Genomic DNA, 27809 nt, shown 5'->3' with positions numbered 1-27809 from the left:
TGCAGAAGAGCCTTTTTAGATTTACCAACCACCGGAGGAGGCTCCGCCTCCAGGTGATGACGTCACACCCTCCAACCATCCTCGTTCGTTAGGTCATGATGCATCAAATTTGTTGCCGTTCCAGTAGAACCGCTCTTGTGGGCTGAGGGCAGGGTGAGCTGTGTTCCATACATAAGCCACTTCCTTCTGCTATATAAAGGTTTGTGTTCTTCTCTAAACCGACCTTTTCGTGATAATGTTTCTCTCCAATTGCGTCGGCCCTTGGAAACCTGTTGGGAAACCCCACAGGTGTTGTGTTGTAAACAGTCTGACCTCATGTGCTGGAGATAAGCAGCTGTTGGGTCGGGTTACGCAACGCTGGAACGCTCCCTCAGCCAGCAGCACCGGCGGAGACTTGGGGCCCGATCCCGGGTCTGTGTCCGTGTTCTGAGCCGCCGGTCTGGCCCGGTCTGGCCCGGGTCCAACGTGCTCCGACCGCCGCCTCATCTGTGCGTCCGTGTGTTGGGGTCGCTTGATTGTTTGACCTCTGAGCAGATTTCAAACACACAACGTTTTAAAATGAGCTGCTGACATCATTAGCAGTAAGTTAACAACTCCCGTCTGTTTGGGTAGAACATGAGCCCACATGCGTCCCGGCAGCCCTCGCCGGGCTTATTTCCTCGTCTCCGGGGGGACTTTGCACCTCAGTGTTTACTCCTGTCAGCGGAGTGTCGTGTGTTTGCTGTTCTCTGATTAGGAATTATTAAAGAGGCGGAACTCATGCGACACCTCTACCTGCTCCCCTCCAGACCCTGCTGCCCCCCATGAACCCCTGAGCACCAACAGCGTGTGTGTGTGTCTGTGTGTGTGTGTGTGTGTGTGTGTGTGTGTGTGTGTGCGTGTGCGTGTGTGTGTGTCCCCGCTGCTTCACACAGGTCTTGTCTTACAGGTTTTGTTGTACGCCCACAGATAAACACAGACTGCGGCGCGCTGCCCCGGGGCGTGGCCACAGCCCGCCCCATAACTGGCATTTTTGTCTCTTCCCGTCAGTCCTACTCTTCGGTCACGCTCCAGTAACCAGCTGCTGAGGGTGTGCGGTCCACAGCAGGGGGGCAGACACCAGGAAGCTCACGCCATGGCGGCCGAGTGCGTCCCTGGAGGTCCGGACCTGAAAGAGATGGGTGAGGAGGAACTCTGGGAGCTAATCAATGACAACCGCCACCGGATCTCCCTGGGGGTGCGCCCCTGCATCCTGATCCCGTACCTGCGCCAGGCCAGGGTCCTCACAGAGATGGACGAAGACGAGATCCTCTCCTGTCACAACCTCACCAACCGGAGCATGAGAACCAGTAAGACTCCTCTCTCTTTCTTGGTTTAGGATTCGGAAAATCCCTTGGGTTTCCTTTGATGTTTTAAGGGATGAATAGGAATATTAAACCGAATGTTAATCTACGACCCGCTGAACCTCGGAGCACGAGCGGTTCTGCTCCCGCCCCAGAGCTGGAGCTTTGCCAACTTTGTTAAATGTGGCCCAGGTCTTCCAAATGCAGGCTCGTACCCGGACCTGGTCCTGGGTCTTCCTCTGTCCTAACCAGCACTACTAACCCTAACCCAGATGTGGTCCTCTCCTCCCTGCAGGCTACATGCTGGACCTGCTGAGGACCCAGGGCAGGAACGGTGCTGTGGCCTTGCTGGAGAGCCTGATGATCCATTACCCGACGCTGTACACTCAGGCCACGGGACACAAACCCAGCACCGAACCGTCCCGATTCAGTGGTGCGTCTCCTCCAGGCGTAAGTTTCCATTCCTGCCTCCGTGTGCACGTGTGAGCGCGACCCTCTGCCCGCAGGGCTGATCAAGTACTCGGAGCTGACCGAGTACCTGGTCAGAGCGGTGACGGGGATGCAGAAGGAGCTGCAGGAGGCGCGCTGCGAGGCCAGCAGGGCGGGCGCGCGCGCCGCCTCGCTGGAGGCGGAGCTCCGGCAGGTCGTGGGGCAGGAGGAGAAGTGCCGCCGCCTTCAGTCGGAGAACGAGCGCGTGCGGAGACACCTGACCTCCGCGCACAAGGAGGTCACCAGGCTGAAGGACGAGAAGTGCGACCTTTACATGCGCTACACGGCAGCCGTGGAGGAGAAGTCCGCCCTCAACATGCGCCTGCACGACCTCAACCTCCAGGTCAGTGATGCCACACACACACACACACACACACACACACACACACACACGGGCGTCCATTTTGGGGGTAGAAAGCCTCACGTCTGCTGCCCTCAGGTGTACCAGCTGCAGACTGACCTGCAGAAGGCTCAGATCCAGAACGAGTTCCAGCAGCGGCACTCGCTCCGGTGTGGCCCCCCTGCTGAGGCCCAGCTGGAGGAGGAAGTGAGGAGCCTGCGCTGCCAGCTGGTCAAAGTGGAGAAGCTGGATCCGGTGAGGACGGGGAGGAGGCGTCCTGGTCGGTGGACCGTCGTCCCGTCCTCTCGAGACTCATCTGCTGCTGTGTTCCTGCCAGGCTCGTCAGGACATCCTGGCCCAGGACCTGGCGGAGGCCGTAGACAGCCAGGTGGAGCTCGCAGAGCAGCTCAGGTGTTCCAGGGAGGACAACGAGAAGCTGCTGGCAGAGAAACACGCGGTACGGTTTGATCTCATGGTAGCGTTGGAGCTAATCTGGCGGTATGATCTTCACACCTTCTCCGTGCATCCAGCTGTTGGAGGAGAAGGAGAACCTGACTCTGGAGGTGCAGCAGCTGACTCAGGACTGCAACCTGCAGCAGCAGAAGAACACGGTGATCCAGGCCCAGATGAGGGAGCTGCTGGCAGAGCGAGACCAGGTAACGTTCGGGTAACTGCTCGATGAAGGTGGCAGCTTTAAACCGCAGGAACCAGGGACAATACAGGACTATAAAGTCTCATCGGTAACATGTGGAAGTAAAGACGGTCAGATGATGCCTGCACCTTTCAGGCCTACCTGTCCAGAGACGAAGCCCAGGCCATGATCGCCCGGGTCCTGGCGGAGAAAGACGGCCTGAGGTCTCAGCTGATGGAGCTCCAAGAGCGGCTCTTCTCGGCTCGGACTCGAGGAGGCTCCGAGGAGCAGCGGCGGAGCTTCGAGGTAACGTCGGACGGGAGCCGCCGGGCCGCCTCCTCTGTCACGTGCTCATGCTGCTCTGCGTCTCCCCCACAGGACGCAGACCTGGACTGGCAGCGCCTGAGCAGCAGCTCCGAGGAGGCGCAGGGGCCCGGCCGGCGCCGCCTCTGTCGCATGGACGCACTCAACCCCCTGACAGCCAGTCTCTGCATGTCAGAGGTGCCTGTCTGTCTGTCTGTCTGTCTGTCTGCCTGCCTGTCTGCCTGTCTGCCTGTCTGTCTGTCTGTCTGTCTGTCTGTCTGTCTGCCTGTCTGTCTGATTCCCTCTAACTGAATCCCTTACTGACTGTTCACAGTGTGAAGATGTAGCGATGAGTAGCATCCGATCCAGGAAGGTGGAGCCCCCGGGCCCGGAGTCTCTCCGCAGGCGGGAGGAAGCTGGGTGTGCAGACAGCAGGTGTGTTACAGGACGCACAGACGCGTCTCACAGTGACAGTGAGACACCTGAGTCACATAATGAAGCTTCTCTTGCTTCTCTCGCAGTGTTGAAGCAGAGGAGAGCGACTGTCTGATGGACGACTTTGTGTTCCTGCACAACGGTGTGTGTGTGTGTGTGTGTGTGTGTGTGTGTGTGTGTGTGTGTGTGTGTGTGTAGTAGCAGCTGCTGGGACCCTAAGTTAACAGTGAAAGACACAAAATCATGAGTCAAAGTGAGTTAAAATAAATGACCAAAACTCAGCAAACGAGGCAGGAAAAAAAAAGAGAAACGCGACGGGCTGGAAACTCCGGGTGGAGGAGGCGGCTGCAAAGGCAGGAAAATACGGGGAAGCGCAGAGACGCTCAGGTTCAGATACACAGGTGAGCCTCGAGAGGGCAAGAACAAAAACCCGGCACCGGATTCACAGAGCGGATCAGGAGTTTAGATCCTTTTTTTTCAGTCCAGAGAAGGAAAATCATTGATGATTAAACATGAATTTCTTTTGTTTAGTGGAAACAGACGACAAGCAGAGGCCCAAACTGTCCTGCTCCAGAAGCCCCAGGACTGAGTGGTGAGACAGTCACACACACGTGTTAAATCACACACAGGATGGACACACACGTGATTAATCACACACAGGATGGACACACACGTGATTAATCACACACAGGATGGACACACACATGTTTAATCACACACAGGATGGACACACACATGTTTAATCACACACAGGATGGACACACACATGTTTAATCGCACACAGTATGGACACACACATGTTTAATCACACACAGGATGGACACACACATGATTAATCACACACAGGATGGACACACACATGATTAATCAGACACAGGATGGACACACACATGATTAATCAGACACAGGATGGACACACACATGATTAATCAGACACAGGATGGACACACACATGATTAATCACACACAGGATGGACACACACATGATTAATCAGACACAGGATGGACACACACATGATTAATCACACACAGGATGGACACACACATGATTAATCAGACACAGGATGGACACACACATGATTAATCACACACAGGATGGACACACACATGATTAATCAGACACAGGATGGACACACACATGATTAATCACACACAGGATGGACACACACGTGTTAAATCACACCTGAACACACCTGCACAGCCAGATGGGACTCATGACGTCAGCAGATGTCAGGAAGCGTTGCCGTGGAGTTTCCACGTGCGCTGATTTCCACGTGCGCTGATTTCCACGTGCGCTGATTTCCACGTGCACTAACGAGCGCCCGCTCTCCCCCAGCCTCTCCAGACCCGCGGCCCCTCCCTTCCTCATGCGCTCTCGTGCTAAAGCGATCCGCGTCAACGGCCGAGTGCTCACCATCTCCTTCCAGGGAGAGAAGCTGCTGGGGCAGCTGACGCTGGTCGGGGGCAACAAGACGGGGGTGTTTGTGCACCAGGTGACGGAGGGCAGCCCCGCCCACACTGTGGGCATCAGCCCCGGGGCTCAGGTGGTGGAGGTGGGTCTCTCTAATGCCCGACTTTATTGCCCGTGAGGAGGCTCCTCTTTTGATGGTGGTGTTCAACAGGTGAAATATGAGCAGAACCAGAAGTCTCTGAGGATGATGCTGGAGGACTCCACGTTGGAGGAAGCCATGTGGGCTCTGGGCCAGGTCACAGGCCTCTGCCACCTCTCCGTCCGGCCCCGGCAGGCTGGTAGGCCCCCCGCCGTGTCTGTCTGATGAATGTTACATGGAAAACAGCAGCCAAAGGGCAGCCGCCGGAAATTTCCCTGGACATAAATGTTTATGACCACGTCTGGCGTGATGCTAACATGCACGAGATTACAGAGCTGATATCAGCTGTTCTCAGGCTGGTGACCAGCTTTCATTATCCGCCAGATTTCTCACAGCTCACACTGTAGCTACACCACCAACCAGTTAGCTACACCACCAACCAGTTAGCTACGCCACCAACCAGTTAGCTACGCCACCAACCAGTGAGCTACACCACCAGCCAGTTAGCTACGCCACCAACCAGTTAGCTACACCACCAATCAGTTAGCTACACCACCAACCAGTTAGCTACGCCACCAACCAGTTAGCTACACCACCAACCAGTGAGCTACGCCACCAGCCAGTTAGCTACGCCACCAACCAGTTAGCTACACCACCAATCAGTTAGCTACACCACCAACCAGTTAGCTACGCCACCAACCAGTTAGCTACGCCACCAACCAGTTAGCTACACCACCAACCAGTTAGCTACACCACCAACCAGTTAGCTACGCCCCCAACCAGTTAGCTACGCCACCAACCAGCTAGCTACATCACCAACCAGTTAGCTACGCCACCAACCAGCTAGCTACGCCACCAACCAGTTAGCTACGCCACCAACCAGCTAGCTACGCCACCAACCAGTTAGCTACGCCACCAACCAGCTAGCTACGCCACCAACCAGTTAGCTACGCCACCAACCAGCTAGCTACGCCACCAACCAGCTAGCTACGCCACCAACCAGTTAGCTACGCCACCAACCAGTGAGCTACACCACCAACCAGCTAGCTACGCCACCAACCAGTTAGCTACGCCACCAACCAGCTAGCTACGCCACCAACCAGTTAGCTACGCCACCAACCAGCTAGCTACGCCACCAACCAGTTAGCTACGCCACCAACCAGCTAGCTACGCCACCAACCAGTTAGCTACGCCACCAACCAGCTAGCTACGCCACCAACCAGTTAGCTACGCCACCAACCAGTTAGCTGCGCCACCAACCAGCTAGCTACGCCACCAACCAGTTAGCTACGCCACCAACCAGTTAGCTACGCCACCAACCAGTTAGCTACGCCACCAACCAGCTAGCTGTCCTGGATGTTCTCCCGTCTGCCTGCAGATTACGAGGTGCTGCTGCAGCAGCTGCAGAACAACGAGGCCTCGTCCGGAGACTCCTTCTACGTTCGGGTCAACATGTCGCTGGCTGCTGGCTCCAGCGGGTCCTTGGCTGTGTTCTGCAACGACATTCTTCACGTGACCAACACGCAGCCCCCTGGTGCCGAGGACTCGTGGCACGCCAGCCAGGTCCACCCCTGCCAGCTGCTGGACCTCCAGAGTGGAACTGTGCCCAATTACTACAGGTTTGTTCTGGAGCGGGAAGCTGCCGGCCCAGCAAGTCTTTTTAAAGAGCCTTGAGAATTTAAATGCAGAATCTGACGTCATGGAATTTAAGAAGATTGCTGGCGTGTGATAAAGTAGTTGAATATGTTGCTGAACCAGTAGCGACTCCAGTGACTCACGATGGAAAGAAGTGTTCAGTCCTTTTGTTGACTATCGTGAAGTGTTCCAGCTCCAGTACTGGAGATTCAACATCCCATAATATGAACAGAAGTAACGATCTGAGGTTTCTATTCTTGGCTGCAGGGCACAGAGACTCTTAATCCAAGCGCTTGAGAACATGAGCTTCCAGACAAAGAAGCCTCAAAAGGTAAGAAAAAAGAATCACGTCCACCATGAAGATCCTCCAGCTGACACGTTCCTGGCAGGGTTTCCAAGAGGAGGCTCAAAACAAGCAGAAGGCGGTGAGGATTGTCAGCACCGGGCGTCCGGGTCGGAACCCGCTGTGGGTCAGTGTGGAGAACGAAAAGAGCAAGAGCGCCGACCCAGGTAGTGCTTTCATGCTGCTTTCATGCTGCTTTCATGCTGCTTTCGTGGTGCTTTCATGCTGCTTTCATGGCGCTTTCATGGCGCTTTCATGCTGCTTTCATGCTGCTTTCATGCTGCTTTCATGCTGCTTTCATGCTGCTTTCATGGTGCTTTCATGGCGTGTTCATGGCGCTTTCATGCTGCTTTCATGGCGCTTTGATAATGCTTTCATGTTGCTTTCATGTTGCTTTCATGGTGCTTTCATGGCACTTTAATGGTGCTTCCATGGCGCTTTCATGCTGCTTTCATGCTGCTTTCATGCTGCTTTCATGCTGCTTTCATGGCGCTTTCATGCTGCTTTCATGGCGCTTTCATGCTGCTTTCATGCTGCTTTCATGGCGCTTTCATGCTGCTTTCATGGTGCTTTCATGCCGCTTTCATGGTGCTTTCATGCTGCTTTCATGGTGCTTTCATGCCGCTTTCATGGTGCTTTCATGCCGCTTTCATGGTGCTTTCATGGCCCCGACCCTCCTCAAAACGTGGCTCCTTTCCCATGTAGGCGATGCAGCCACAGCCAAGAGCTGCGTGTCCCTCATGCCGTACACGCTCGTCACCCCTCACTACCCGCCCGTGTGCCGGCCCGTCCTGCTGCTGCCCACCGTCCTGGGACGGGTCCTGGACAAGAAGCTGGCTGGCTGGCAGGGCTTCCAGCTCTGCACTCCTGGTAAGAAACTGACCAGGAAGTATATTTACTCAGATCTGTATATTTATGGACGTCACAAAGGTGTCGTTTCTCTCTTTGCACTTCCTGATTGACGTACTCCCATGGCTAAACTACATTACCCAGCGTGCACTAGTGCGCGACGCACACCTGCTCCTCACGAGATGGAAAAGCCGTAATACAAAAGAGATCTCGCTGGAGGTGAACGTCAACACCAGGTTCAGTTGAGATGGTTGAAAAGAGACCCTGGACCGGTGACCGGGAGGGGGACTCGGGAGGACTCGCGCACGTTTACGCTCGTTTGACCAGTGAGGCTAGCTAGCATTAGCGCTTCTGCTAACACACAGGTGGCTTCCTGTTCACCTGTTGCCAGTGATGTCAGCAGGAACCCTGCAGGACTAGAAGGGCCAGACTTCTGGTCAAAGGATCAAATGAGGCGTTCTACATCTCATAATGAGCGGCTTATATGTCAGGACAAAAGGCTTTGTTCGAGGTTTAAAGTTAACTCTTTGGTACCCAGACGCTTCACGAACTGAGTGGAGCTGAAGGAGTATTTCACTTGGGTGGTTCACCTGTTCACTGCTTAGCTTACTTCTCCAGTTTTCTCCATGCCTGGTCTCCTTGGAGATGGATGCTAACTGATAGTTCCTAGAACAGTCTGGTGTTCCTGAGGACTGTCCATGGACCATGAGAAGGGGGTACTGGGACCATGAGAAGGGGGTACTGGGACCATGAGAAGGGTGGTACTGGGACCATGAGAAGGGGGGTACGGGGACCATTAAAAGGGGGGTACTGGGACCATGAGAAGGGTGGTACTGGGACCATGAGAAGGGGAGTACTGGGACCATGAGAAGGGGGTACTGGGACCATGAGAAGGGTGGTACTGGGACCATGAGAAGGGGAGTACTGGGACCATGAGAAGGGGAGTACTGGGACCATGAGAAGGGGGGTACTGGGACCATGAGAAGGGGGGTACTGGGACCATGAGAAGGGGGGTACGGGGACCATTAAAAGGGGGGTACTGGGACCATGAGAAGGGTGTACTGGGACCATGAGAAGGGGAGTACTGGCACCATGGGAAGGGGGTACTGGTACCATGAGAAGGGGGGGTACTGGAACCATGAGAAGGGGGTACTGGGGACCATGAGAAGGGGGGACTGGGACCATTAAAAGGGGGGTACTGGGACCATGAGAAGGGGGTACTAGGACCATGAGAAGGGGGGTACTGGGACCATTAAAGGGGGGTACTGGGACCATGAGAAGGGTGTACTGGGACCATGAGAAGGGGAGTACTGGGACCATGGGAAGGGGGTACTGGTACCATGAGAAGGGGGGTACTGGAACCATGAGAAGGGGGTGCTGGGGACCATGAGAAGGGGGGTACTGGGACCATTAAAAGGGGGGTACTGGACCATGAGAAGGGGGGTACTGGGGACCATGAGAAGGGGGGACTGGGACCATGAGAAGGGTGGTACTGGGACCATGAGAAGGGGGTACTGGGACTATGAGAAGGGGGGTACTGGGACCATGAGAAGGGGGGTACTGGGACCATGAGAAGGGGGTACTGGGACTATGAGAAGTGGTTACTGGGACCATGAGAAGGGGGGGACTGGGACCATTAAAAGGGGGGTACTGGGACCATGAGAAGGGTGTACTGGGACCATGAGAAGGGGAGTACTGGCACCATGGGAAGGGGGTACTGGTACCATGAGAAGGGGGGTACTGGAACCATGAGAAGGGGGTACTGGGGACCATGAGAAGGGGGGACTGGGACCATTAAAAGGGGGGTACTGGGACCATGAGAAGGGGGTACTAGGACCATGAGAAGGGGGGTACTGGGACCATGAGAAGGGGGTACTGGGACCATTAAAAGGGGGGTACTGGGACCATGAGAAGGGGGTACTGGGACTATGAGAAGTGGTTACTGGGACCATGAGAAGGGGGGGACTGGGACCATGAGAAGGGGGGACTGGGACCATGAGAAGGGGGGTACTGGGACCATTAAAAGGGGGGTACTGGAACCATGAGAAGCGGGTACTGGGGACCATGAGAAGGGGGGACTGGGACTATGAGAAGGGGGTACTGGGACCATGAGAAGGGTGGTACTGGGACCATGAGAAGGGGGGTACTGGGACCATGAGAAGGGGGTACTGGGACCATTAAAAGGGGGGTACTGGGACTATGAGAAGTGGTTACTGGGACGATGAGAAGGGGGGGACTGGGACCATGAGAAGGGGGGTACTGGGACCATGAGAAGGGGGGTACTGGGACCATGAGAAGGGGGTACTGGGACCATGAGAAGGGGGGACTGGGACCAACCTCCCAACTCCACCGCCTGTGGGAACAATTCGGTCTTTTCTGGCCCTTTATTACCCTTTATTCCCCTTTATCACCCTTTATTCCCCTTTATTCCCCTTTATCACCCTTTATTCCCCTTTATTCCACTTTATTACCCTTTATCACCCTTTATTCCCCTTTATTACCCTTTATTACCCTTTATCACCCTTTATTCCCCATGATCTTTATCAGATTCAGTCTGTTTGCGCAGCTTCCGGCTCTTGAACGGCCGCATTAACACGGCGCTGCCGCTAGGGGGCGCTGTTGCCGAAGGAGATGAGATAGAGGCTTTAATAATGATCCCTGCCAGTCTATCCCATAAATAATGTTTCATAATGTTTTGACAGAGGTGCTGAGCCCCAGTGAACACGCAGCTCAGCTGCAGAGGGCTGAGATCCTGGAGGAGTTTGAACAGGGATCCAGCCACTGCTACACCCTGAAGAGTGTCGAGAACGTGATGAAGAAGGTCTGTGCATCACCATCATCATCATCATCATCGTGACGCCGAACACGCAGCACGTGTCACGTCTTCTCCTGCCCCACAGGGGATCCACTGTGTGCTGCCTCTGGGGCTGGACTGTGTGCGGCGCCTGCACCGGGCCAAGGTTTTCCCCATCATCATCTTCGTCAGCCAGTCTGCAAGAAGTGCTCGGAAACTCAGGTAAACGCGCTCGTGCACCTGCGGCCGCGCTCGTGCATTAGTGTCTGTCTCCATGGAAGAAGGTTACCATGGTAACAGAAAGCCCAGGGGCACGTCCTCACACGGGGCTCTGAAGGCTCTGCCCCCAAGCTCCTCTTGGAGACCCTCAGAACCAGGAGTGAGCCCGTTTGAGGGTGGCGGCGCTCCGGTGGGATGCTGATGAGCTTCCTGATCCACCCGCAGGTCCAAGCTGCAGCGCCAGGCCCGGTCGGAGGAGCAGCTGCTGACCTGCTCCCAGAACGAGGAGCCGCTGCTGGACAAGCTGCCCTGTCTGTACCGCAGCGTGGATCCGGACTCCTGGTGCGACCAGAACTCCCTGCTGACCCGTCTGCGCACCGCCATCTGGGAGGAGCAGAGGAGGATCGTGTGGGTGGAGCCGGACCTGTGGTGAAACCAGAACTTTAGCATCTCTAACACTTTACAAGCGGACGTTTTGTAAACCCGAGTATGTATCTGTGATACCTGCTGGAGAGCCTGAGCACGTTGAGGCTTTTCTTTGAGCTGAGGAAGGTTTAGAGCGGCGCCGTCGTCTCTCCCTGTCGTTTTCCCACCGTGAGGGATTTTCTGTCATCAGATTCTGTCATTGCAGTTTTATGTGATCGCAAATGTGTCATAAAGAAGATAAAATGATTAGGTCGTCTTCTCTGCTATAACCTCTTTCTATGGTAATAGAATAATAATAATAACTACTCTCATAACATTGTGTGAATTGTTGAGAACCTGGAGGTTATTTGAATAAGTTAATGTGAATGTTCATGAATGTAAATAATGTGAGTAAAGAACCTACCTGTTATTCTCTCCAGAACACATTTACCTGCCACATATGATAGTCGGTGCTAATGTGGCTAACATTCTTCTTGCCTGTTGGTTTTGAAAAGTTGTGGGATGGAAAAAAAGGAAATAAAATCGAGCACTTTACGCAGTGGCCACAAGGGGGAGACGGAGAGACAGAAGTGGCTGGAGGGAGTGGTTCTAAAGGGGGATATGGTTCCTGGAAGAGGCACCGCTTTGATCTGAGTCCGAAGCACCTTTATCGCTCATCGGTTACTCGCGCGCCTTCAGCCGTTTATTTTACTGCTAACAGGAATCATCAATGGAACCCCCCCCCCCCCCCCCCCCTTTGGTGCTACTGTAAGAATTGACTCGCGCTGAGGGGCTTTGAAGTGTAGCACAGAATCAATGTTTTTGGGCATTAACTCCTCCCAACGCCTCCCTGCTGTTGCTGGGAAACCACTCTGGTGATTTGTGCGTTGTCAGGGTCCATTATAGTCGGGGAGGCAGAGACTAATGATGATTACATGCACATCTACTGGATCCATGTCATTCTTCATAGGCTGCACACACACGTGCACACACACACGTGCACACACACACGTGCACACACACACGTGCACACACCCACGAGCATACTGTGATTCTTTCTGTCTATTTTGATGTTTTTGTTTTGATTCAGGGTGGAGATCTGAGCCGGACGTGTGTTACGTGCACTCACCCACTGTTACGTGCACTCACCCACTGTTACGTGCACTATTTGCATGTGTGGTGCGTTTGGGTGCCCTCGTACATTTACTTTCAGAGGCCTTTTGTGCGCTAGGAGCAGGAACCATTTCATACTTCTTTCAAGCTTTTCTTTCTGTCCTTTGAGAAATGCTGTTTTAATGTCTGTTTATAATGTTCTCATGCATCACATGATGTTTCCTGTTTGGCCACAAGTTGATTATTTAATTGAACGTTCGTCATCTCAGATGCTCTAATTAAAAGCCAAAATTAATGCATTCACACATTCACCTTAGATTATTCACTTATGCACAAGCATCATGGGGTTGGTTTCACTGTTATTAGCATTGTTATTAGCATTGTTATTAGCATTGTTATTAGCATTGTTACGACAGGTGGTGTTTCAGAAACGTAGCGGAAGCATTTTAAAGACACTCACATCTTAATTTTAGCTTTTATTCTGTTTCCTTTATGTTTTAATAACAATAATAATGATATCAGTAACAGTACAATGGAAAGTAACAATATTTAGAACAGATGATCAAGGACAGATGTGCAGAGCTTAACGTCTTTAAGTAAACTTGATTTCAGAGCAGTTTAAACACAATGAATAAATACAATAAAATCTAGATTTAAATGAGTAATATGCAGAGGAGCATGTGTCCGTTTTACAGCCGCCTGCACTGAAGCATCATTGTTGGAGACGTCTTGATTAATCACCACGTCTGAGGATGATGATGATGATGATGGTGATGATGATGATGATGATGATGATGATGGTGATGATGGTGATGGTGATGATGATGATGATGATGGTGATGATGATGATGATGATGGTGGTGATGATGATGATGATGATGGTGATGATGATGATGATGATGGTGATGATGATGATGATGATGATGGTGATGATGATGGTGATGATGGTGATGATGATGATGATGATGATGATGGTGATGATGATGATGATGATGTCACTGGCTCCTCTTATTACCTCATTTTAAGAGATTATGAAATTCTGAGCTGTAAAACTCTCCTAAATGGAGCCTTCAGATAAGCACCACTGACTCCTCATCACACACACACACACACACACACACACACACATTGAGAAAAATGCCAAAAACATGCAAACTCCATCTCACATATCAGATCAGTCAGCTTCGTTTGTTAGTTCTGGTTGGAAATCCTGTGTGTGTGTGTGTGAGTGTGTGTGTGTGTGTGTGTGTGTGTGTGTGTGTGTGTGTGTGTGTGTGTGTGTGTGTGTGTGTGTGTTCATTTCATGCCAATGTGAGGTCTGAGCTTCAGGTTGATCACACAAGAAGCACAAAGAGTCAGAATCCGCCTGCAGCCAACGGCACTCGACCCCCCCCCCCCCACACACACACACACACACACACACACACACACCACCAACCCACCCCAACCCCCATCCTCCTCCTCCCTCCCTCCCCCCTCCCCCCTCAAGGATGCAGGTAAAGACAGACAGGCTGAAGTGGCTGTCGGGGGGAATTAGAGACAATTTGATTTCTTGCTCTTCCTGCCTCCTGCTCTCCACCAGCAGCGAGCGTGATGATGTCAGCGGCTCTGAGCGGAGAGGAGCCGCCGATCGAGCCGGACGGAGACGTGGATGAAGCACCGTAATGGGAAGGAGGAGATGTGCGCGACAGCAGATAATGAACACAATGAAAAGGAGAGAGGCTGAGTGTGTCACTCAGAAGACAGGAAGAGGGCTCCTCCACAGCCCACTTCATCACCCTCCCACTTGCACGGGTCCGAATGGCAGAACCGAGCCTCTCAGCCCCTCCAGAGCCCGATGGTGGAGCCCAGTTCCTGTCAAATGTAACTGGATTCCTCTGGTTGGCTCTCTGGTTTCAGCCTCGCTGCAGCGGGATGGGAGAAGATCACGGTGGGGAGGAGAATTATGGCCAGAGTGGTCGACCCTGTGGTAACCTGATGTGGTGTTGTGGTGCTCTCCATTAGGAGCATTATGGGCTGCACACGTGCTGGAAGTGTATCTTTCTCTGTGCGTCCCGGTCCGGGTCGGAAGGAAATGTGCACGGTGCTGGTGAAGATGCATCAGACATCATCAGGTTAAATTAGGAAAAATCGTCACGCTGCTGTTCCCACGTAAGAGGGGTCAAAAGGTCAGGTAACCATTGTAGGAGTGCATCAACACAACGTTAACGATATGGTCAATATGTGACCTCAACAGGTGGACAGTGAAATTAAGCTTCATTACAGGGGAGCTGAAGGTGGTGGGGGCCCCAACAGGTCCCCGTGGATGCTACCCCTCCGAGACACCCGGATAGAGGCAACACACGCCACGGCGAGCAGCAGGGCTTCATTTGACAGATGGCTCCGCCCACTGTTGGGCCAGTACCGGCCCACCACAGCGGACGAACAGCTGTGCACAGCTGCACCCCCACCTCCTCCCAGATGTGGGCTGGCACACCTCCGTAGAACCGTGCAGCACGGGGGAGGTCTGTGGCTCCGGCCCGGCGCCACGCTGGGTCCGGTTATTATCTCCAGATGACATCAGTGTGAGCAGCAGATGCCTTTGTGGCCACAGGGGCTGAGCGTGTGTGTGTGTGTGTGTGTGTGTGTGTGTGTGTGTGTGTGTGTGTGTGTGTGTGTGTGTGCGTGCGCTGTCTGGCTGGTGCTGCTCGGCAGGGTTCGTCCATTCATTGCCCCCCCCAGTTATCGGACCATGTCTCAGTCTTCATGCACGAGTGTCTGTTTTGTTCCAAAAGTGACCGTTTGTCCTCATGATGATGATGTAATCGCGCCCCCACACGCGCCCGTCGATGGAGCATTTAATAATCGTGATTGTTATCAGGTCGCTGTGGCGGCAACGCCAGCGTGCGCTTGTGAAAAATGACACGATCATTAGCCTCATGGACAATCATGATGACGCTAATTGATAGCAACATTCATAGTGATCTCAGTGGTGGGGTCACAACAACACGAATATGGGAGCTGCTGCACTCAATGCAGGCGCTGTTACATATCGGTCACCTGCTGAGTGTGTGTGCGTGTGTGTGTGTGTGTGCGTGTGTGCGTGTGTGTGTGTGTGCGTGTGTGTGTGTGCTGCTTTATTTCTGACAGTGTGTTCTTTGAGGCACATGCTGAAGATGCTGGAGATTATAGTCATGGAAGAAGAAATCAAAGCAGACGCAAACAGTTTGGAGATGAAAGCTGCTGCAGCTCACTAGGTTCAGCTGTGTCTGTGTGTGTACGTGTGTGTATCATCGTGTGTGTGTGTACGTGTGTGTATCATCGTGTGTGTGTGTCTGTGTGTGTACGTGTGTGTATCATCGTGTGTGTGTGTCTGTGTGTGTACGTGTGTGTATCATCGTGTGTGTGTGTACGTGTGTGTATCATCGTGTGTGTGTGTCTGTGTGTGTACGTGTGTGTATCATCGTGTGTGTGTGTGTGTGTGTGTGTGTGTGTGTGTGTGTGTGTGTGTGCATCAGCCTATACACACTCGATCCCTGCGCACCTCCGACCAATTTAATGGAGGGAAAAATGGGTGTCAGGAAATGATATTTCTAATCAGACGATAGCAAAGGGCCCCTTTTATTAAACTGGGAGGGGGGAGGTGTGTTGGTGTGTGTGTGTGTTGGTGTGTGTGTGTTTGTCTGGGTGGGGGTGTCCTCTGTCTGTGAGCACAGACCTCAGCCAACGTGGTGTCATCATATTAAAGCAATGAACTAACCAACCAACCACCCAACACACACACACACACACACACACACACACACACACACACACACACACACACACACACCATATTCCTTCCCATTCCAGTGTGAATGGACACTGTTCTTTCTTTATTACCTGATCCTGGGATGTGTTATACCTTGGAGAACCTCTCCAGAGATCTGGGCCGACCAATCACAGCTCATAAAAGAGGCTCAGTGAAGTCATAACCTGGGGGAGGGGAGGGGAGGGGGAGGAGAGGGGAGGAGAGGAGAGGGGAGGAGAGGGGGAGGGGAGAGGAGAGGAGAGGAGGGGAGGGGAGGGGAGGGGAGGGGAGGAGAGGAGAGGAGAGGAGGGGAGGAGAGGAGAGAGGAGAGGAGAGGAGGGGGAGGGGAGGAGAGGAGAGGAGAGGGGAGGGGAGGGGAGGAGAGGGGAGGGGAGGGGAGGGGGAGGGGGTTAGTGAACTAAATGTTGGCTCTGACTTGCATCAGTTGTCTTTTCTCGGTCTGTATCAGCAGAATCACACTCACAACCCTCAGTATAGATGTGGACAGTCTGTGGTTACCATGGAAACAGAACGCTGAGAGCCACACTCGCTCTTTCCTGTTGCTTCAGCCGACACATGAAAACCTCCTCTCGTCCTGCCAGAATCTGACCTTTGACCTTTGCTTTATTTGTCTGTTTTTGTACTTTAGGCAAAGTTAGTGGAGACTGAGAAAGCCCTTCATACCTGGCCTCAAGGTACACACACACACACACACACACACACACACACACACACAGACACAGACACAGACACACACAGACACACACACACACACACACAGACACACACCGACACACACCGACACAGACACAGACACTCACACAGACACACACAGACACACACACAGACACACACAGACACACACACACACAGACACACACACAGACACACACAGACACACACAGACACACACACACACAGACACACACACAGACACACACAGACACAGACACACACACACACAGACACACACACAGACACACACAGACACACACAGACACACACACAGACACACACAGACACAGACACAGACACTCACACAGACACACACAGACACACACACACACAGACACACACACAGACACACACAGACACAGACACACACACACACAGACACACACACAGACACACACAGACACACACAGACACACACACAGACACACACAGACACAGACACAGACACTCACACAGACACACACACAGACACACACACACACACACACAGACACACACAGACACACTCACACACAGACACACACACACACACACCACACAGACACACACACAGACACAGACACACACACACACACACACACACACACACACACACACACACACCACACACACACACACACACACACACACACACACACAGCATCACCTTCTCCACCATCTCTCCACGTCCCAGATGTGTCCTTCACCTCCTGCTCCCATCAGCCTCATGAAGCCGGTTCTGACCCAGTAACGGAAGCTAAACGGTACCGAACCGTCCGGTTTGTACGCTCGCATTGATCCATACATGATTGATGAGCCGGTGGTTAATTATGCTCTTTATTCTCGGTTAAACTAACAGCACGCTGATTTACAGCCGATTACATCACACACACACACACACACACACACACACACACACACACACACACACACACACACACACACACACAGACACACACCCCTAACGGGATCAGACAACAGCGCCAGAACCTTCTGGATGTGGAGACGTTAGCAGCAGCTTTATCTTCTGCTCTCCATCCTTCCGTGTGTCCATCACAGGTTCTGAAAGTACTGAGAGTGGGCTGGATGGGCCCGGCCCAGACCCAAGAGCCACCTTCAAAGGCATCGATGCCGGTTTTCACTGCGTTCGCCGACCACGCTTAAAAGCCTGTTCCAGTGATTAGCTAATTAAAACCCAGAGCAAGGGCTATCGATCCGGCCCGGCCCGGCCCGGCCCGGCCCGGCCCGGCCCGGTCCTGAGCGAGGCCCTAACAGCCTCTCTGAGGCCGGATCCATACATTGACGTGTTATCACTTCTATTCTGAGAGCTTTTATTGAGGCTTCCTGTCTGGAGCGCACGTGCGTTTACGGACCTTCGCTATCAGACGTGTGACACGTGCACTCATGTTTCTACCCACTCGCTGATCTAGCTAAGCTTAACCCCGTCATGACCCAGTTCCCTACCTGAACACTAGCCACTAACTAGCATCCTCACCCCGACCTAAACCCTAAAACCATGTTTTATCCTCCAAACACGTCTTTGAATTTGTGAGGACCAGCCAAAACGTCCCCAAAACGTCCTCACTTTGGTGCTCAATGTGTAACAATAACACACACACACACACACACACGCGCGCTGTGTATGTCTGTGGGACACAACCACATGTAAACTGGTATGCGTGTGGTGTGTGTGGTGACGGCTGCCCCTCCTCTGTATTCATTAGCCTCCTGCTCACACCTCCTGGGAGGGAGGATTAGCCTGGGAAGGGAAATGAGTGTTTTCTGGGGATAGAGGACGGTGTTGTCTCTGCCGGCAGCAGGAGGTCCATTGTCTGGTCTGATATCGGCGTTGAGCACCGATCCTCCTCCCTGGCAGCGCCGACACGCAGCCGCTAGCATGACGAGAAGCTGACCCGTGTTGAGAGTTTACCGGGGGAGCGGAAGGAGGAAGAAGCATCGATCGGTCGGCCGCTGCCAGAATCCGAGGAAGGAAGTTCAATATGTTTGTATCCGAGAGTCTTTATAATTGATTTGTGACTTTTCAGGAGGGTCAACAGGTTAGCGGCGTGGAAATTGGAGTGCAAACAACAGGAAATAGGAGCTGATGTATAGAAAAGGCTCGAAGATCACCGTTAAAAACCCGCACGTGGGACACAAAGGCCTAAATCAGGGAGGGGGGGGGAGTTTGAGTGCAATCGGTGACATTAATGCAAAAAGGCTTTGATAATGCAGCAGCTCCCTCAATATGCTGCTTCATTACTGATCCATTCGACACCAGGAGCCTTTCCTTTTGAGAATATTCCCTCAACCCAAACTGCAGCGTAGACGGTGACAAAGGGAGGGAACGTCTCCCTCGGAACAGCCCCGTCCCCGCTTCCCTCTGTCCACTAAACCCATCAAGGGATTTTAAGTCGCTGTTAATTACTTCCCCCTCCCTGGTGAACGCGGAGGAGAGCAGCAACCAGAGAGCGGCCGTTCTAAGTGCTTCACTGTTGCAAAGCCTCCGCCCAACAAGACCAAATCAATCTGTTCCCCCTCCGCCGGCCACGTGCAGCCGGATGATCCTGTAAATCTGGGCTCTCCGGGGGCCACTTGAGTGCTCCTCCGGGGTTTTTAGGAGAGGGCGACTGCAGGGGTTCATGGATTGAAGGGAACCTGTAAATATCCCCAAATTGCAGCTAAAATGTAACATTAGGATGTGTAAGCCCCACTTTCAGCCCTAATCTTCCTGAGCACCAAACCGGGGCACTAAATGACCTCTGTTAGGGAGCCTGCAGCCATTACGCTGACACGGCAACGATTACCTGGGAAATGGAAGCAACCAGCTGCCTGTTTGACAGACGCGGCCCCAAAAAGGAGCCGAGGGCAGAAGCAGATCTGAGGGGGGGCGCAGCGTGTGCCCGCAGGCTGGAATTATAGGATGTAGCATCGGCCTCCGGTCGCACGCTATCGCCAGGGCAGGAGCCCAACGAGGAGTAAATGTCAAAGGTCAAATCTGGACGAGTGTTTTTGACCTTCGGCCGGGTGGGGAGGGACTCAAAATATTTACAAAAGCGCTTAAATTTACCCCTGAAAATACGTCGGGGACACGTCTCTTCATAATGAAAAAATCATTGTTTTAGTTGGCAAAAGGGAATATTTGATGTTTTCACGTTTCAGTAAAATAATGAGACAATTTGATGTCTCTTTGGATGTTCTAATCGTGGGGATTCTGCACGTATACGGCGATTATTGATTACTTTAACACGTCTGTCATCGGCCGTGGAGGCCTGAAACAGGAGTGAGTCTGTAATGGACAGTTTAAGATAAAGACTAAAAGGCCTCCATGTTAACCTGTTAACCTGTTAACCTGTTAACCTGTTAACCTGTTAACCTGTTACCCTTAATAACACCTGACATCTTATCAGACGCACACATGGAGGGAAATCACTCACACACGCTGAGACCAGCGTTTGGATTCAGACGGAGGCAAAATTTATGTGTAAGAAACACAAGTGTGTGTGCGTGTGCGTGCGTGTGCGTGTGTGTGTGCGTGCGTGTGTGTGTGTGTGTGTGTGTGGAGGGGAGAGCGTGTGTTGCTTGTTGCCACACTAGAAACCCCACAGGGAGTAAATAGTGGTGAGATGGAGGGAAGACGTTTGACTTCAAAGTGGCCTCATTCTACACAGCTGAGCTCTGAGGTGTGTGTGTGTGTGTGTGTGTGTGTGTGTGTGTGTGTGTGTGTGTGTGTGTGTGTGTGTGTGTGTGTGTGTGTGTCTGTCTCATGGATAGAAATATGCATAATCGTGTGTCGTGTGTGTTTCAGAGTCGCTCCCTTTTGTTTGTCACATGTGTGTTGTGTCTTTACCACGTTGTCAAAAATGATCCATTTTGGATTCGTGTGTTTAAAAGCTACATCGATGCCGTCGTGTGTGTGTGTGTGTGTGTGTGTGTGTGTGTGTGTGTGTGTGTGTGAGCAGAGCTGCAGGGAGGGGGGCCGTGCGGAGGAGGACCCTCAGAAACAGGAACAGGAACCTTGTTGCTTGTTGTTTTAAATTATTCACAGAATAAAAAGCGACCTTTGTTCTCATTTCATGTTTGTGTTGCCGTCGGAGCGCAGCAGCCTCCGTCCCTCTGTGCTGCTGTGGTGCTGCTGTGGTGCTGCTGTGGTGCTGCTGTGGTGCTGCTGTGGCCCAGCTATGGTGCTGCTGTGGTGCTGCTGTGGTGCTGCTGTGGTGATGCTATGGTGCTGCTGTGGTGCTGCTGTGGCCCTGGTGTGGTGCTGCTGTGGTGCTGCTGTGGTGCTGCTGTGGTGATGCTATGGTGCTGCTGTGGCGCTGCTGTGGTGCTGCTGTGGCCCTGGTGTGGTGTTGCTGTGGCCCTGCTGTGGTGCTGCTATGGTGCTGCTGTGGTGCTGCTGTGGTGCTGCTGTGGTGCTGCTGTGGCCCTGCTGTGGTGCTGCTGTGGCCCTGCTGTGGTGCTGCTGTGGTGCTGCTGTGGCCCAGCTGTGGTGCTGCTGTGGTGCTGCTGTGGTGCTGCTGTGGTGCTGCTGTGGTGATGCTATGGTGATGCTGTGGTGCTGCTGTGGTGCTGCTGTGGTGATGCTGTGGTGCTGCTGTGGTGCTGCTGTGGTGCTGCTGTGGTGCTGCTGTGTTGCTGCTATGGTGCTGCTGTGGTGCTGCTGTGGCCCTGGTGTGGTGCTGCTGTGGCCCTGCTGTGGTGCTGCTGTGGCCCTGCTGTGGTGCTGCTATGGTGCTGCTGTGGTGCTGCTGTGGTGCTGCTGTGGTGCTGCTGTGGTGCTGCTGTGGCCCTGCTGTGGTGCTGCTGTGGCCCTGCTGTGGTGCTGCTGTGGTGATGCTATGGTGCTGCTGTGGTGCTGCTATGGTGCTGCTGTGGCCCTGCTATGGTGCTGCTATGGTGCTGCTATGGTGCTGCTGTGGTGCTGCTGTGGTGATGCTATGGTGCTGCTGTGGTGCTGCTATGGTGCTGCTGTGGCCCTGCTGTGGTGCTGCTGTGGCCCTGCTGTGGTGCTGCTGTGGTGCTGCTGTGGCCCTGCTGTGGTGCTGCTGTGGTGATGCTATGGTGCTGCTGTGGTGCTGCTATGGTGCTGCTATGGTGCTGCTGTGGTGCTGCTGTGGTGATGCTATGGTGCTGCTGTGGCCCTGCTGTGGCCCTGCTGTGGTGCTGCTGTGGTGCTGCTGTGGTGCTGCTGTGGCCCTGCTGTGGTGCTGCTGTGGTGCTGCTGTGGTGCTGCTGTGGCCCTGCTGTGGTGCAGGTCTCATCTGCCCTGTGTGACAGGAAGTGTTCTGACAGCTCTCCTGCCCTCAGTCTGGTCTCAGAATTGTCCGTCTCTCAAATGTCTCCCATTCCCCCCCCCCCCCCCCCCCCCCCCCCCCCCCCCACACACACACACACACACCTCCCCATGCTGAGCCCACACAACAACTCCCACATCCATGTGCATTTTCTCAGACACAATCAGTCATTTCCTCTCCTGCTCATTTATATCAGCTGATTATGAAACGATTGTGAGAAGAGGATTCAAGTTTATCATTGTGGCTTCATTGTCTATTTCCTCTGAAAGTGGGATGAATTTAAATGATTTCCAGATGTTACAGTAACGCGCTAAATGGAACAAACATTGTCTGAATTACTACATTACTGGTTGTTAATAAAATAATAAAAGATACCAACCTGCTGCTGATTCTGAACAAACTGACCCCCAACAGACAGGGGGGGTCACATGGTGGAACTCATGGGGCCGCGTTACAGAGCAGCACATGCGTGATTATTACTGCTGTAATTACCTGCTAATTACACAGGGCAACGTACGGCAGCAGCAGGCCGAAGGAACCCACATCACTGTGTGTGTGTGTGTGTGTGTGTGTGTGTGTGTGTGTGTGTGTGTGTGTGTCTGTGAACATATCAAAGGTTTCTTTTATTAGCTCTGGCACAAATCCCACTTCCTTGTCTTGCCGTTGCGTAATGAATCCATGTTGTGATACTTTAATTAGCAGCGACTGCTGGAGGTTCCTGAAATCTGCTGTGTAACGACGTGGTTAATAAGCTCTGAACATGCGCTCACGCGCCCGATCAAAGGCGACCTTCAGCCTTCACAATCAATGACGCTTTGTCCTCGGTTGCATGTGTGTATTGATCAGCCAGATGAGCGCGTGTGTGTGTGTGGTTCTTTGTTTCGCTGTGTGAGGCTGCGCCGCTCCTCCTCTGTGTGTATCTATGGATACGAGGGGCAGCTAACGGGGCTAACGGGGTTAGCATCAGAACTTTTCCTACGGTGGAGGATACATTTATGAATGATAGCTGCAGCCATTCTGGCCTGATCTGTGTGTGTGTGTGTCTGTGTGTGTGTGTGTGTGTGTGTGTGTGTGTGTGTGTGTGTGTGTGTGTGTGTGTGTGTGTGCAGTGGGGGTCTCCTGAGCTCCTGTGGTGAGATTGCATTGACCGCTGTGTTATTGCTCTTTAATTATCAATTACGGCAGCCACCCATCCCGGGCAGAGTGGGGGGGCGGAGGCGTATGTGGAGGTGATAATGAATACAGAGCTGCCATTAGGACAGGAACCGGCCTCTCCGTCTGGGCTGGGGAGCCAGAGAGGAGGGGGGGGGACTTGGCTGGTGTGCTAATGAAACAGGCTGCAGCTCAAGACAAAAGAAGAAGCTGCCATCCTCCCGCTCCCCCGCTCCCCCGCTCCCCTCGCTCCCCCGCTCCCCCGCTCCCCCGCTCCCTCGCTCCCTCGCTCCCCCGCTCCCCCGCTCCCTCGCTCCCCCGCTCCCTCGCTCCCTCGCTCCCTCACTCCCTCACTCCCTCGCTCCCTCACTCCCTCACTCCCTCGCTCCCTCTCACCTTCTCCTCAACCCATGATCCCCTCATCATCTTTTTTATCTTTTTTATCTCTCCCTCACACACACACACACACACACACACACACACACACACACACACACACGGTCTGCTTCTCTCCAAATATTCACACGACTGTGGTTGTGCCTTTTCTATTATGGTATGTCCTGTTAGCGCCTGGTCCTTGTGTGGAAAAGCGTCTTTGATTTTGTGTTTCTGAGTCAAATTGTTTTTATGGATGAAAGGGGAGAAACAGTCGATCAATTAGAGGATAATTAAGGAAGCTCTTAATGAGAACAAGTCTGACATCTTCCTGAATTCTGTCCAAGAGTATTTTAGCGTGGCACTTTTACCTCCTGGAGCTGTTCTGGTCCCCCAGGATGAGCTGGAGGCCTGTCCTGTCCTGGAGGCCCAGTGTCCCCAGCGTCCCCAGTGTCCCCAGTATCCCCAGTGTCCCCAGCGTCCCCAGTGTCCCCAGTGTCCCCAGTGTCCCCAGTGTCCCCAGTGGTCCCAGTGGTCCCAGTGGTCCCCAGTGGTCCCAGTGGTCCCAGTGGTCCCAGTGTCCCCAGTGTCCCCAGCGTCCCCAGTGTCCCCAGTGGTCCCCAGTGGTCCCAGTGGTCCCAGTGTCCCCAGTGGTCCCCAGTGGTCCCAGTGGTCCCAGTGGTCCCAGTGTCCCCAGTGTCTCCCCAGTGTCCCCAGTGTCCCCAGTGTCCCCAGCGTCCCCAGTGTCCCCAGTGTCCCCAGTGTCCCCAGTGTCTCCCCAGTGTCCCCAGTGTCCCCAGTGTCCCCAGTGGTCCCAGTGTCCCCAGCGTCCCCAGTGGTCCTGCACCAGCATGACAGGGAATCACCACGTCAGGTGTGGCGTCACCATGACGGCGGGACGGTGCCAGAAAAGTGCTGCACCTGTTGTAAATAGTGGTGAGACCATGATGACGTAACGCTCCACACGACCACAGTCACCTGTGGGAGACGTTCCATCAGGAGACGTTCCATCAGGAGACGTTCCATCAGGAGACGTTCCATCAGGAGACGTTTCCATCAGGAGACGTTCCATCAGGAGACGTTCCATCAGGAGACGTTTCCATCAGGAGACGTTCCATCAGGAGACGTTCCATCAGGAGACGTTCCATCAGGAGACGTTCCATCAGGAGACGTTTCCATCAGGAGACGTTCCATCAGGAGACGTTCCATCAGGAGACGTTCCATCAGGAGACGTTCCATCAGGACACGTTCTCTGAATATCTCGGAACATCGAGGAGACAAAGACGACGGCCGTCTCTGATTTCGTCACGTTGGGCCCTGAACCCTGCCAGGAGGAACCTCAAAGCAGCACAGCAGCACAACCCTTCCATCCCTCTTCTCTCCTCCCCCCTCCCCCTCTCTCCCCCCTCCTCCCCCCTCTCTTCCCCCCCCTCTCCCCCCCCCCCCCCCCCTCCTCCCCCGGACGCTCATTCCTGCCAACGTGGCTGCAGGACCGAAGGCTTCAGGGAGGAGGAGGGAGACAAAAACAAGTGTCTTTTTCAGGAAATTGCTTTTTTTAAAGGGCAGCAGGTTGTTTGTGCCTGTGTCAGAGTGCACGTGTGTTATTAAAGCGCAGCTTGGTTCTCGTCCCAGCCGTGCCACCACTATCGGGTCACATCCCAGCCTAGAAGAGAGCGCTCGTCTCACTGTTACTCTTCTTCCTGCTTCCTGTCACTCACGATGGATGGGGGCGTGCACGGAGGCCCCCGAGGCCCCGATAACGACACGCATGTGGCTAAATGCTGCTGCTACTACTGCTACTGATGCTGCTGCTACTACTACTGCTACTGATGCTGCTGCTACTGATGCTACTACTGCTACTGCTGCTACTGCTGCTGCTGCTGCTACTGTTGCTACTGCTGCTACTACTGCTACTGCTGCTGCTACTGCTACTGTTGCTACTGCTGCTACTACTGCTACTGTTGCTACTGCTGCTACTACTGCTACTGCTGCTGCTGCTACTGCTGCTACTACTGCTACTACTGCTACTGCTGCTGCTGCTACTGTTGCTACTGCTGCTGCTGCTGCTGCTGCTGCTACTGCTGCTACTACTGCTGCTGCTGCTACTGCTGCTACTACTGCTACTGATGCTGCTACTGCTGCTGCTGCTACTGCTACTGTTGCTACTGCTACTACTGCTGCTGCTACTGCTACTGATGCTGCTACTGCTGCTGCTGCTACTGTTGCTACTGCTGCTGCTGCTGCTGCTACTGCTGCTACTACTGCTGCTGCTGCTACTGCTGCTACTACTGCTACTGATGCTGCTACTGCTGCTGCTGCTACTGCTACTGTTGCTACTGCTACTACTGCTGCTGCTACTGCTACTGATGCTGCTACTGCTGCTGCTGCTACTGCTACTGTTGCTACTGCTACTACTGCTGCTGCTACTGCTGCTGCTGCTGCTGCTGCTGCTGCTACTGCTGCTGCTACTGCTGCTGCTGCTGCTGCTACTGCTACTACTGCTGCTGCTGCTGCTGCTGCTGCTACTGCTGCTGCTACTGCTGCTGCTGCTGCTGCTACTGCTGCTGCTGCTGCTGCTGCTGCTGCTACTACTGCTGCTGCTGCTGCTACTGCTGCTGCTGCTGCTGCTACTGCTGCTGCTGCTGCTACTGCTGCTACTACTGCTGCTGCTGCTGCTACTGCTACTGCTGCTGCTGCTGCTGCTGCTGCTGCTGCTGCTGCTACTGCTACTGCTACTGTTGCTACTGCTACTGATGCTGCTACTGCTGCTGCTGCTACTGCTACTGTTGCTACTGCTACTACTGCTGCTGCTGCTGCTGCTGCTGCTACTGCTGCTACTACTGCTGCTGCTGCTGCTACTGCTACTGCTGCTGCTGCTGCTGCTGCTGCTGCTGCTGCTACTGCTACTGCTACTGTTGCTACTGCTACTGATGCTGCTACTGCTGCTGCTGCTACTGCTACTGTTGCTACTGCTACTACTGCTGCTGCTACTGCTGCTGCTACTGCTGCTATTGCTGCTGCTGCTGCTGCTGCTACTGCTACTACTGCTACTGCTACTGCTGCTGCTGCTGCTGCTACTGCTACTGCTACTGCTGCTGCTGCTGCTACTGCTGCTGCTGCTGCTGCTGCTGCTGCTACTGCTGCTGCTGCTGCTGCTGCTGCTGCTGCTACTGCTACTGCTACTGCTGCTGCTACTGCTGCTGCTGCTGCTGCTGCTGCTACTGCTGCTGCTACTGCTGCTGCTGCTGCTGCTACTGCTGCTGCTGCTGCTGCTGCTGCTACTGCTGCTGCTACTGCTGCTGCTGCTGCTGCTGCTGCTACTGCTGCTGCTGCTGCTACTGCTGCTGCTGCTGCTGCTGCTGCTGCTGCTACTGCTGCTGCTACTGCTGCTGCTGCTACTGCTGCTGCTGCTGCTGCTGCTGCTGCTGCTGCTACTGCTACTGCTACTGTTGCTACTGCTACTGATGCTGCTACTGCTGCTGCTGCTACTGCTACTGTTGCTACTGCTACTACTGCTGCTACTGCTGCTACTACTGCTACTGCTGCTGCTGCTGCTGCTGCTGCTACTGCTACTGCTGCTACTGCTGCTGCTGCTGCTACTGCTGCTGCTGCTGCTGCTGCTGCTGCTGCTACTGCTGCTGCTGCTGCTGCTGCTGCTACTGCTGCTGCTGCTGCTGCTGCTACTGCTACTGCTGCTACTGCTGCTACTACTGCTACTGCTGCTGCTGCTGCTGCTGCTGCTGCTGCTGCTGCTGCTGCTGCTGCTGCTGCTACTGCTGCTGCTGCTGCTACTGTTGCTACTGCTGCTGCTGCTACTGCTGCTGCTGCTGCTGCTGCTACTGCTGCTGCTACTGCTGCTACTGCTGCTGCTGCTGCTGCTACTGCTGCTGCTGCTGCTGCTGCTGCTACTACTGCTGCTGCTGCTGCTACTGCTGCTGCTGCTGCTGCTACTGCTGCTGCTGCTGCTACTGCTGCTGCTACTGCTACTGCTGCTGCTGCTGCTGCTGCTGCTGCTGCTACTGTTACTGCTACTGTTGCTACTGCTACTGATGCTGCTACTGCTGCTGCTGCTACTGC

General features: G+C 53.7%; 1 protein-coding gene across 1 annotated transcript; it reads left to right on the top strand.

The window, feature by feature from the left end:
- The first annotated feature begins 995 nt into the window (after window positions 1-995).
- card14 (caspase recruitment domain family, member 14) lies at window positions 996-11866 on the top strand. The gene is made up of 20 exons (XM_011617267.2): window positions 996-1328; window positions 1618-1755; window positions 1829-2154; window positions 2251-2406; window positions 2489-2608; window positions 2682-2807; window positions 2939-3088; window positions 3161-3283; window positions 3420-3520; window positions 3607-3662; window positions 4052-4112; window positions 4857-5073; window positions 5143-5269; window positions 6449-6689; window positions 6973-7036; window positions 7095-7215; window positions 7754-7918; window positions 10600-10718; window positions 10798-10913; window positions 11136-11866. The coding sequence occupies exons 1-20, from the start codon at window positions 1115-1117 to the stop codon at window positions 11341-11343; spliced, it is 2949 nt and encodes a 982-aa protein (XP_011615569.2). The 5' UTR covers window positions 996-1114; the 3' UTR covers window positions 11344-11866.
- The last annotated feature ends 15943 nt before the right edge of the window (window positions 11867-27809 follow it).

Source organism: Takifugu rubripes, chromosome 17, assembly GCF_901000725.2.
Source record: "Takifugu rubripes chromosome 17, fTakRub1.2, whole genome shotgun sequence".
Classification (NCBI taxonomy): Eukaryota; Metazoa; Chordata; class Actinopteri; order Tetraodontiformes; family Tetraodontidae; genus Takifugu; species Takifugu rubripes.
The sequence above is the reverse complement of the archived record's forward strand: the minus strand, read 5'-3'. Positions and strand labels throughout refer to the sequence as shown.